Source organism: Elgaria multicarinata, chromosome 19, assembly GCF_023053635.1.
Source record: "Elgaria multicarinata webbii isolate HBS135686 ecotype San Diego chromosome 19, rElgMul1.1.pri, whole genome shotgun sequence".
NCBI classification, from domain to species: domain Eukaryota; kingdom Metazoa; phylum Chordata; class Lepidosauria; order Squamata; family Anguidae; genus Elgaria; species Elgaria multicarinata.
In genome coordinates this window covers 11,965,807-11,978,024 of record NC_086189.1, presented here as the reverse complement: position 1 = coordinate 11,978,024, position 12,218 = coordinate 11,965,807, and the positions used below count along the sequence as shown (strand labels likewise).

Sequence of the window (12,218 nt, the reverse complement as noted above, 5' to 3'; positions counted from 1 at the left end):
CAGACTTTACTTAAGTGATAGTATGTCAATGTAAAAACCAACAACCCTACTTTTTCCTATTATGCTTTTCAGTATATATTTTAATTGCATGTTTTCTTCTTAGCTGTCTAACCTTTTAAACTGTTTTTTAAAAAGAAAAAAAGTATGTTTCGTCAAGTCCATTCGTTTAATAGGGGAAAAAAATTACTGGTGTATGGAGACACACCTTTGTGGGAGAGTTCCTGATCAAAGATGCTCCTGAACATGGACAATGCATCTAAGGAAACTGGGGTTCATGGGAGATGTAGATCCCATGACCTTTCATTCAATCCTTTTCTCCCCCCGCCCCCTGATTATTAGGTTAGGGTGAGATTCATGTCACCCAATGAATTTCGTGGCTAAATGGGGTGGGTTTGAACCCAATCTAACCATAGGCACTATGTCACTTTGTCTCGCACACGCTGGTGGAACACCATCAATAGTGGAATCAATCATAGAATCATAGAACAGTAGAGTTGGAAGGGGCCTATGAGGCCATCGAGCCCTGCCCATTGCAGGAATCTACCTTACAGCATCCCTGACAGATGGTTGTCCAGCTGCCTCTTGAAGGCCTCTAGTGTGGGAGAGCCCACCACCTCCCTGGGTCATTGTTTCCATTGTCGTACTGCTCTAAGGGAGTCAGGAAGTTTTTCCTGATGTCCAGCTTCCTGTAACATGAGCCCATTATTCTGTGTCCTGCACTCTGGGAGGATCGAGAAGAGATCCTGGCCCTCCTGTGTGTGACAACCTTTGAAGTCTTTGAAGAGTGCTCTCATGTCTCCCCTCAATCTTCTCTTCTCCAGGCTAAACATGCCCAGTTCTTTCCGTCTCTCTTCATAGGGCTTTGTTTCCAGACCCCTGATCATCCTTGTTGCCCTCCTCTGAACACGCTCCAGCTTATCTGCTTCCTTCTTGAAGTGTCGTGCCCAGAAGTGGATGCAATACTCAAAATGAGGCCTAACCAGGGCTGAATAGCGAGGAACCAGTACCTCATGCGATTTGGAAGCTATACTTCTATTAATGCAGCCCAAAATAGCATTTGCCTTTCTTGCAGCCACATCGCACTGTTGGGTCATATTCAGCTTGTGATCTACAACAATTCCAAGATCCTTCTTGTTTGAAGTATTGCTGAGCCAAGGATCCCCAATGGACGTTCCAGGGTGTGGCTGATGTTCAGTTTCTTCTCCTGGATGACTTACTTCAAAGTGGAGGAGATACGAGCAGCCTTGCTCTCTTTAGACGCCATCTGGAGGGAGCCATCCTTTGTCCCAGCATCCTTTGCGGCTGCACCATCCGTTTCCTCTGGGGAGAAGTTATGTCCGCTGTGATGCAGCCGTTCCAAGCTCATCGCCTCTGGCAAAGACCTGAAGCTGCTGTAGCTGTGAGCAAGAGAGGAAGGATTAAGCGGATCTGATCCACAGGAAGAGACAACTGGGGGAGGTCATATCTGGTGGTGGGTGGAGCCAGATCAGGTGGTGGGTGGAGCCAGAACCAAACAAGGACAGAGTTTGCAGCATGACAGAGCTCTCTGTCTCTACATCTGTGTCTCCATCTCCCTATCCATTTTGGATTTCCCCGTTTTTATCCCGTGTCATTTACACAGACCTGAACTGGTTGCTTTGCAGAGGGCCTGAACCAATCATTTGCAGGGCACCACACGCTCCAGTTGCAGAGGGTGTCTGGTGCTCCCAGTTGGGCGCTCCAGTGAAAAACTGGGCGCATGCACAAAAAAAGCAGGCGGGCCGAAAGGAAGGTATCATGGAGAGAAGGGGTGACAGCCAGGCTTGGACTGCTGTAGCAGGCACGACATGGAGGTGGCCCTTTGAAGAGTGCTCAGGCAGCCATAGCTGGCATCAAACTAAGGGGAGATGTGATAGAGGTGTACAAAATTATGCCTGGTGTGGAGAATGTGGATAAGGCGACATTTTTCTCCTTCTCTCAAAATACTAGAACCCAACGGGGTCATCCCATGAAGCTGATGGGTGGGAGATCCAGGACAAATAAAAGGAAGGACTTCTTCACACAGCGCATAGTTAAATTATGGAACTCACTACCACAGGATGTAGTGATGGCCACCCATTTGGATGGCTTTCAAAGGGGGTTGGATCAATTCCTGGAAGAGAGAAGGCTATCCATGGCTACTAGCCCTGATGGTTGTGTGCTGTCTCCAGTATCTGAGGCGATGACCCTGTGAGCACCAGATGCTGGGGAACATGGGTGGGAGGGTGCTGTTGCACCATGTCCTGCCTTGTTGGTCCCTGGACTACAGCTGGTCGGCCACTGTGTGAACAGAGTGCTGGATTAGATGGACCCTTGGTCTGATCCAGCAGGGCACTTCTGATGTTCTGATGTTCTTATGCTCAAACGGGGTCACCATGTTATTGGAGAGATAGATTTCATCACGATCACTGATCAGCACCCTACATGTACAAAATGAACACCCCAGCATGACCTCTAAAATGAGCACTCCAACATGCACAAAAACCATTCACTTACTGGTCCAGGAGTTGATCAAAGTCCTTCTCGACTTGGAGGCGCCTTTGCTGGAGGGGCTCTGGCAGGCCTCCCCCTTCCTCCTCGGTCTCGTCACTGACAGAGCTCCCTTCCACATCTGCCTGAACTTGGCAGTGGCTGTTCTTGGGAACGGGGGCCTGAAGAGCAGACAGGAAAGACTCGAGTGAGGCCTGCACCAAAAGGAAGCCTCCCCAAATTTTGCTCCAAGATGCGGGGAAGAAGCTAAAATTTGGGTAGCTGGGTCTGACAAGTGCCATTTTAATTTCACACAATGCCCCTGACATAGCATCATTCCGAGGAAGGAAGAGCATTCTGGGAAATTAAAATGACAGCCCCTCCAATTTACCCGGCTGCTACCACCAGGGAAGTCCCAAAGGGCTCACCCACAGAGGAAGAGGCCCACCACCAGAGAGCACTCTATCAAGAGCCCCTCCAACATGGGGTCAATCCTCTTGCTCTAATAGACCCAGATTTCTATTGTCTCCAAAGGGTGGTCCCAACCCTCCACCATTATCCGAACGGCACGTGGCCATGGGCTTGCGTTGACTAGGTGACCTCCATGATCCCTTCCAGCCCTATGGTCCTACAGTTCCAATTCCCTTCCTCACAAGTCATTTCGACCCCTCCCTCCCTGAAGAAAAGGCTGCAAAGGTAATAGCATCGCATTCAACCTCAGGGTAGGGTGTGCGGACAGCTGGAATTGGAGCCTGAAGAGACGGTGTCGGCGATCCCATTGGCAATTTGGAAATGACTGTTGGGAAATGGGGCAGAGACGTGGTGATGTTAGCCCCAGAGCTGTCCTGAGCCACCGGCTGGTTCCATGCCGTCGATTCGATTTCCTCCTTCAGCTCCTCCAACCGCATCTCCAATTGGAAGATCTCTCCTTCCACCGCCCTGGAAAACGTTAAAACCATCAGCGAAAGAAAGAGAAGAGGAGGCTGAGGCACTGACAACTCAGGGAGTAAACCAGTTGGAGATCCTGAATTAGTATCATCTAATTCAACCACCAATCCCCTCTGGGGGGTTGGAATGGGTAAAATACATGGGGGTGGGGAAGTGAAAATTGCAGATACTGCTCTAACAGTCAGGAAAAACGTCAAGATATATGACGTCCACAGCATTCCCACAGTCCACAAGGGAAGTTACCCGATCAAAAAATGAGATCAAATTAGTCTGGCAGGATTTGTTCCTGACAAATCCATGTTGGCTTCTAGTAATCACGGCATTCTTTCCAAGGTGTTTACAGATTGACTTCTTTATAATCTGCTCCAGATTTTCCCCAGGGATGGATGTCAGACTGGCAGGCGAATTCTGGCACCTTGTTTGGTAGATCCCTTCTAACGTGATCAACCTGTGTGATATAGACGTACCGATTGAGGTCAAACTCTCCCAGTGTCCCCTGGTGGTTCTGCGGTTGCCGGTGCTCATCGCGGGCCTGCAGGTACGCCTGCTCTAAAGCATCTTGGGCTTCCTTTAGCCTTGCAAACCCCTACAACGGACAGCAACATTGGAAGAAGCAAACAATCATGAGCAACCAAACGTCTCGTCACTGCAATAGCTCTACCATCCTCAACTGCATCCTTAAATTGAGAAACTCATAGAATCATAGAATAGTAGAGTAGGAAGGGGCGTATAAGGCCATCGAGTCCAACCCCCTGCTCAATGCAGGAATCCACCCTAAAGCATCCCTGACAGATGGTTGTCCAGCTGCCTCTTGAAGGCCTCTAGTGTGGGAGAGCCCACCACCTCCCTAGGTCATTGGTTCCCTTGTCATACTGCTCTAACAGACAGGAAGTTTTTCCTGATCTCCAGCCAGAATCTGGCTTCCTGTAACTTGAGCTCGTTATTCCGTGTCCTGCACTCTGGGAGGATGGAGAAGAGATCCCGGCCCTCCTCTGTGTGACAACATTTTAAGTATTTGAAGAGTGCTCTCATGTCTCCTCTCAATCTTCTCCTCTCCAGGCTTAACATGCCCAATTCTTTCAGTCTCTCCTCATAGGGCTTTGTTTCCAGACCCCTGATCATCCTGGTTGATCATCCTCTTCTCTAGTGATGCTACAACAAGACCGCATTTCTGCTACTATGCATAACGATACGAAAACCGCCTTGTGGTGAATTCTCCCAGCCATTCTCCCATGGGAACCTTGCGTCCATGTGGCCATACTGCAAATTCAGCTGGAGAATTTCTGAGCATTCTTCATGATGCTTTCAAATATTAACCTACAGGCCTTTGCCCTGATATCCTCACAGAAGGATGGAGGAGCGTTTACACACAGGATCCCACACTACACACTTTTTTTGAATACTTAGATTGGCCCTCAAGTTGTTTGAGTTAATAATTTAGAATTAGTTCCTTGAATTGTACCTGGAAGGCAAGTTTAGGGTGACCACATGAAAAGGAGGACTGGGCTCCTGTGTCTTTAACAGTTGCATAGAAAAGGGAAATTCAGCAGGTGTCATTTGTATGCATGTTGCACCTGGTGAAATTCCCTCTTCATCCCAACAGTTAAAGCTGCAGGAGCTATGCTGCAGCTATACTGTGACCAGATTTAAAAGAGGGCAGGGCACCTGCAGCTTTAACTGGTGTGGTGAAGAGGAAATTTCACCAGGTTCTCCATATATGCAAATGACACCTGCTGAAATTCCCTTTTCGACGCAACTGTTAAAGATACAGGAGCCCTGTCCTCCTTTTCATAGGGTCGCCCTAGGCAAGTTCTAATAACAGACGTAATTCCCTCTTTTTCCAACGTACAAGATGTGAGGGGCGTTACTCATGTAACCGAAGTGGAAACACCCATGGACAGCAGTGAGTTATCGGTAGGCTTTGGGGAAACGCAGAAGCATAACAGATATTTAGGAGGAAAGGACAGCCCATAAAAGACTGAGCGTCATCAATTGCTGTGGAATGCTGATTCACTTTGGGAGGACGAAATGGGAAACAAGGTGGGTGGGGGTGGAGAAGGACTGCAGCGGGTCCAACGCTGAACAAAAGCACTCCATACTGCAACATTTTGTTGCAGGACCCGCTTAATAATAATGGGCTGGATCTGGATTAATGCTGGATTAAATGCACTCAAGGAAACTGATTTCCCCGCCCTCTCCTTCCCACGGCAGCCCCTCCAGTACCCTTAAAAGGCTAGCCTGATGAATGGGCTGAGCTGTGTTGTATGTGTAGCGGGGAGGGGGACCCCCAAAATAGTGTGAAGGGACCTTCTGTGAGCAGGGCCTTTCTTCTCGTGACCCCTTCCCTACCTCCTCTATTTACATATTTCCTGCAAATCACAGGATCAGTTCAGAAAAGGAGCTGCACTTAATTCAAGCAGAGAGAAAAGTTGTGGGGTACCTTTAGCTGGTCTTGAGGTGTCCGTTCTCCAGTCCGAATTAACTCCCCCAAGGATTCCACCTAAACAATAACATGCAGAACACTTTATTGACAACTTGCTTATTGTAAGTGCTAGACATACCATTTTTAAATAGGCTTGCACTATGTGTTCTGAAGTCCACCTCATTTTCCCCTCATATCTCCTGGCTATTATTATTTTTTTGCACCAATCTTCATAATAGGGTTTTTATCTACAATCTCCATTTCCATAGTTTTTTTTTTAAAAAAACCACCTTCTCCTAATAAATGGACAATATTTGGACCTTATCTAAAAAACATCTGGGTGAATGCAGAGTTCAAATGATACGGTGTAATAATGCGCTCCCAGTAAGACTCTTCTGTTTTTTAAAAGGCGGATGTCAGAACTCACCACAGAATTTTGGTCACTTCAGTGCAGAGTTTTAATATATCGAACTGAGTGTGACATCGCTTACCTCTGTTTAACAACGAGATTACAGATTGTGGAAATAACCCCTACATAGGGCTACCATTGTACCTAGTTTGGAAACTTCAACTAGTTCAAAATATGGCAGCCAGGTTGGTCACCGGTACACCTAGGGGTGACCACATTACCCCAACATTAAAATCACTCCACTGGCTGCCAATTAGTTTCCGGGCAAAGTACGAAGTGTTGGTCATTACCTTTAAAGCCCTAAATGGTTTGGGTCCAGGTTACCTGCGGGATCGCCTTCTCCCATATAGTCCGCCCCGCACACTCAGGTCCTCTGGGGTGAACTTACTTCAGTCAGCTAAAACTAGGCTGACATCAGTTTCCCAGAGGACCTTTTCTTCTGTCGCCCCCAGATTGTGGAACGGCCTGCCGGAGGAGATTTGTAAAATTAACTCTCTGTGTGATTTGAAGGCAGCTTTAAAGACTAGCCTTTTCCGGCAGGCCTATCCAGATCAATGTTAAATCATGATTTTTTAAGATGTATTGATTCCTGTTCTAATGTTGTTCCCTGCCTCGATCCAAAGGGAGAGGCGGGTAAGAAATAAAATAATAATAATAATAATAATAATAATAATAATAATAATAATAACAACAACAACAACAGCAACAACAACAACTATTGGGGTCACTGGGAGGGTCGAGAAGAGAACAGAGGGCCAGGATCTCTTCTCGATCCTCCCAGAGTGCAGGACACGGAATAACGGGCTCAAGTTAAAGGAAGCCAGATTCCAGCTGGACATCAGGAAAAACGTCCTGACTGTTAGAGCAGTACGACAATGGAACCAGTTACCTAGGGAGGTTGTGGGTTCTCCCACACTAGAGGCCTTCAAGAGGCAGCTGGACAACCCTCTATCAGGGATGCTTTAGGATGGATTCCTGCATTGAGCAGGGGGTTGGACTCGATGGCCTTGTACGCCCTTTCCAACTCTGCTATTCTATGATTCTATAATTCTATGACTTTCCAGGTAACACCGAAGAATTTTATACCAAGTTCCTCCTTGCCGATAGAAACCCCTCAGTTGCCTATAAGGTTGCTAAATTCTGCCACTTGGCTATGAGGACACGTCATAACCTATTAACCTCGGAGGACTGTTAAATCTCTGGGAGATGGGAACTAAGGATCTGTACTACTTTGTATGGTTGCTGTTGCTGAATTAATGTTGTGCTGGTCTCGGACCGTAATAAAGTGATTGATTGATTGATTGATTGCGCTCCAAACAAATGAGAAGCCAGCATGGTGCAAAGACACCAAAAGACTGTATGAAAAACAACCGGTGAAAACGCCCACTTGACTCATAACATTGTCTACAATTAAGCTTGGCTTCCTTTAACAGCAACGGCATCTCCCTCCCCTCCCCTTTTTACACGCTATCATGATGGTGCTAATTGAAACATTAGCACTAATTGGGTTCCATGCCCAATTAGCGACTGAACAAGCACAAGGAAATGAACCTGCTTTTCTCGCCTTCTCGCCAGTGTGATTCCATTGTTACTGCGAGTTGATCAAGCCAAGCGTACGTGGATCTCAGTTTCGCAAACGCTTTCAAAATGGGGAGCTGATATTTAAGAGAAGCTCCAATTATCAACCGGGGTGTGTGTGTGTTTCATAGACTGTGAAGGATCACGAGTATTTGATCAAGAAAAATAGTAAGAAAAAGGGAGGTGAGACTATTGCTGTAACCAAAGAGGTCATAATGGGCTTTTTGTTGTTGTTTATTCGTTCAGTCGCTTCAACTCTTCGTGACTTCATGGACCAGCCCACGCCAGAGCTTTCTGTCGGCCGTCGCCACCCCCAGCTCCCCCAAGGTCAAGTCTGTCACCTCCAGAATATAATCCCTCCATCTTGCCCTTGGTCGGCCCCTCTTCCTTTTGCCTTCCACTTTCCCTAGCATCAGCCTCTTCTCCAGGGTGTCCTGTCTTCTCATTCTGTGGCCAAAGTACTTCAGTTTTGCCTTTAATACCATTCCCCCAAGTGAGCAGTCTGGCTTGATTTCCTGGAGTATGGACTGGTTTGATCTTCTTGCAGTCCAAGGCACTCTCAGAATTTTCCTCCAACACCACAGTTCAAAAGCATCTATCTTCCTTCGCTCAGCCTTCCTTACGGTCCAGCTCTCGCAGCCATAGGTTACTACGGGGAATACCATTGCTTTAACGATACGGACCTTTGTTGTCAGTGTGGTGTCTCTGCTCTTAACTATTTTATCAAGATTTGTCATTGCTCTCCTCCCAAGAAGTAAACGTCTTCTGATTTCCTGGTTGCAGTCAGCGTCTGCAGTAATCTTTGCGCCCAGGAATACAAAGTCTGTCACGGCCTCCACGTTTTCTCCCTCTATTTGCCAGTTATCAATCAAGCTGGTAGCCATAATCTTGGTTTTTTTGAGGTTTAACTGCAACCCAGCTTTTGCACTTTCTTCTTTCACCTTTGTCATAAGGCTCCTCAGCTCCTCCTCAGGACACAGAATAAAAGGCTCAAGTGACAGGAAGCCAGATTCCGGCCGGACATCAGGAAAAATTTCCTGACTGTTAGAGCAGTACGACAATGGAATCAGTTACCCAGGGAGTTTGTGGGCTCTCCCACACTAGAGGCCTTCAAGAGGCAGCTGGACAGTCAGCTGTCAGGGATGCTTGTAGGTAGATTCCTGCATCCAGTTATTCAACTGATATAATTATTACTTGATTTACACGATCAGGCAGAAGACAACGTTTTTAGTGCATCAAGTTACATTCAAACACTAAACTGAAGCTGTTGCATTTGGAAATAGCTAGAAATTAATTGTTACTTTGGTCGTTCCAGGAAGCAGAGAACCAAGATCACGTCAAAACCATTTCCCCGCAACAAGAGAATTGCATCTGACAAGTTGATCTCACACAGGAAGTGGGGCATGTTCAAAGAATTCAGTGTGTGTGTGTGTATGTGTGTATTTTCTGGGAAGGGCTCGTGTTTTTCAATATTCCCCCACCTACCAATTTTTCTGCACATAGAAAATTAAAGAAGAAGCAGGCAGAAGATAAATCATACTTTGTAGATTTCTGGCTGGTTTGCAGTAGGTCCCAAGGGTTTCTAACTCCCAGTACTTTAATGAGTGCAAGTAACATTGCAAGCAAACAAGAAAAAACTCTCTGCTCTGTCTGGCCTTCGGCTAATTACTCATCCTTCAGCCTTAGTGTTCCCCATCTGTAAAATAGGAGTATGAATTGCCGGCTTTGGAACAGGTCAGGGTCTTGCTATTTACTGTGTAATCTGTACAGCACCATGTACATTGATGGTGCTATATAAATAAATAATAATAATAATAAGGTCTTCATCCAGTTCTGCTGGCCAATTTTAGTGTTATGATAGAATTTCTGATCTCTGGTAACTTTAACGTAGATCTGTATATATTCCCATGCATGTTTCAGAATTCATGAGTGATAATTGGCTCTGCGACTTGAGCTGCCATTTTGTGTCTGATTCTGGTAGGTAGATCATAGAATCATAGAATAGCAGAGTTGGAAGGGGCCTACAAGGCCATCGGTCCAACCCCCTGCTCAATGCAGGAATCCACCCTAAAGCATCCCGGACCGATGGTTGTCCATCTGCCTCTTGAAGACCTCTACAGTGGGAGATCCCACAACCTCCCTATGTCATTGGTTCCATTGTCATACTGCTCTAACAGCCAGGAAGTTTTTCCTGATGTCCAGCCGGAATCTGGCTTCCTGTCACTTGATCCCATTATTCTGTTTCCTGTGCTCTGGGAGGATCGAGAAGAGATCTTGGCCCTCCTTGGGGTTCTAGTAAATAAAACAAAATACATCCGACCAGTCTGAGATTTGCCTATGCTAAATTTCTCTCTGATGTGTGAATTTTTGGAATCATAGAATTGTAGGCATCTTGGAGGGAGATCAACCCCTTACACAATGCAGGGATCTCTAGCATCCTATATGCTTGATGATGTAGCCAACCAGCCCCTTGTATGTAGAAAATCTACTCCTTGGATATTGTTCTAGCTTACTATGTACAGGGAGCAATTCAAAAACATGTCCACCCTACCATTGGCATTTGCAGGCTAAAGCAGTCTAGTCCAGAACTCTGCAACTTTATTCTGCAGGATGCAGGGAGTGAGTTATTTTCCACTAATTTTTTTTTTCAGTTAAAGGGTAACTTAAAGACTAATACATTTTTTGTTCAGGTTGCATGAGCTATTCTAGACTTACTGCGGGATAATCTCTGCCAGATGCCATCCTAAATGGGAATTCCCTGCTGAATTTGCACCCATTCACCAATTTCGGTTATTTTGCACCTCCCCCACGCCCCACTGATTGCTGCATCCAAGTAACCAACTTGCCTGAACCCGAAATTTCTTTGCTTGGGCAGCTAACAATTGCGTCAACTCATCTCCCGAGAAAGGTTTTTCCGCAGAAGTGAAGCCATCTGCTCTAGGAAGGGCAGCGCCTGTAGAAGCCTGAAAGGAGGATCCTGTCGGCTGTAGTCCAGAATGTCCTGAAATTGAAGCAGAGGGGGAGGGGAGTTGTTATGTATGATTTGTGATCATAGAATCCAGGGCCGGTGCTACCATAGAGGCCACTCAGGCAGCCTCCTAGAGCACCAAGCTAAGAGGGGCGCCGGGCACAGCGCAGGACTAACGCCCATTGGCTGTGAGCCGGCCCGGCCCGAGGATTCAGCTGGGCCTGGGCGGGCAAGATGGCGCCCTGCGCCCACCCAGCTGAAGCAAAGCCAGGGACGCTGGGGTGGGGGTGGGGCAGCTCCACGTTCGGACTTCCGGAACGTGCCCAGAAGAGAGAGAAAGAGAGAGAGAGAGAGAGAATGGTTGCTTAAGGAGGTAGGAAAGAGGAGGATGCATAGATCCTGGGGGTTGGACTAGATGGCCTTATAGGACCCTTCCAACTCTATGATTCTATGAACTCTCAGACCTACCGGCATTCCAAACAGCTTCCGTTGCTGGGCCAGGCCTTCCTGTGACCTCAGCTGCCCGGACTTGAGGGATGCTGAAAGTGATGACCTTGGAAGGCTGAGATACCGTCCCCATCTCTACCCCATGGCTGGGCTTTGGAGGGTCAGCGTACAGGCGCACCTGAGAGGCAGAAGGAATAGAAGGGGACATTTAGCATCATTGTAAAGTGGCCAGCCTCAAGGTCTCGTTTTTGTGTTGGCCTCAATGGCTGTGCTGGACTCGTCTCTAAATCCATTCATAAACAGCTCCAGAGGCTGGAACACCGGTTTTCGCTCCTTATCCCCTTACCCTTTGTTTATTTTCACTCGCTTATTTTTGGATGGCAGGGACTAAAGCTGGATTTCAGTAATCCCTGCCATCTGCGTTCTCTCTCTGCCCCCACCCCACGCCTTAGTGAAACACAGACCTGGAAATCCATTCTGAGCTCCGTCTATACCCAGTCAAGCACCTCTAATCTAATCTGATCTCATTTCTGAAGCTGTCCCACAGCCGCAATGAGTATGGTGGTACATTAGGAAGTGCAGGAGTTCAAACAAGCCACTAAAGAAAGAAAATAGTCAATGATTTCCATGGCTATCAAAGGAGAAATAGACTGCTGCCTTTTTTAAAAAACAAATAAACAACAATCATGGGGGCAGAATCCATCAATCAGGTGGCCCCAAGCCAAAATAAAAAAAGATGTTTTAAACATCATCATCATCATCATCATCCCAACAGGGAAAGGTACAGTAAAGAGCAATTTAATGACCAAGAGTTGGAGCATAGAAATGTAGGAAGTTGCTTTACCCTTGGTCCATCCAGATCAGTCTTGTCTATGTGGACCTGCAGCAGGTCCCCAGGATTCAGGCACGGTCTTTCCCATTCCAACACGGAGCAGTGTAGACTGCTGGCTCCGATGTCA

At 46.9% G+C, this 12,218-nt stretch overlaps 2 protein-coding genes across 2 annotated transcripts in view; one reads left to right on the top strand and one right to left on the bottom strand.

Moving 5' to 3' along the window:
* The window catches only part of NIBAN2 (niban apoptosis regulator 2), a 413,466-nt gene that overhangs the window by 223,732 nt on the left and 177,516 nt on the right, over positions 1-12,218 (top strand). The gene's annotated exons all lie outside the window — the stretch shown is intronic.
* AKNA (AT-hook transcription factor) overlaps positions 1-12,218 on the bottom strand; it is a 53,580-nt gene that overhangs the window by 23,613 nt on the left and 17,749 nt on the right. Inside the window, exons 5-11 of the mRNA XM_063144972.1 lie at positions 11,281-11,437; positions 10,691-10,845; positions 5,876-5,935; positions 3,903-4,021; positions 3,204-3,426; positions 2,515-2,669; positions 1,218-1,397 (exon numbers count right to left, since the gene is read on the bottom strand). Coding sequence (XP_063001042.1) covers positions 1,218-1,397; positions 2,515-2,669; positions 3,204-3,426; positions 3,903-4,021; positions 5,876-5,935; positions 10,691-10,845; positions 11,281-11,437 — 1,049 coding nt within the window. The remainder of the gene's footprint in view (positions 1-1,217; positions 1,398-2,514; positions 2,670-3,203; positions 3,427-3,902; positions 4,022-5,875; positions 5,936-10,690; positions 10,846-11,280; positions 11,438-12,218) is intronic.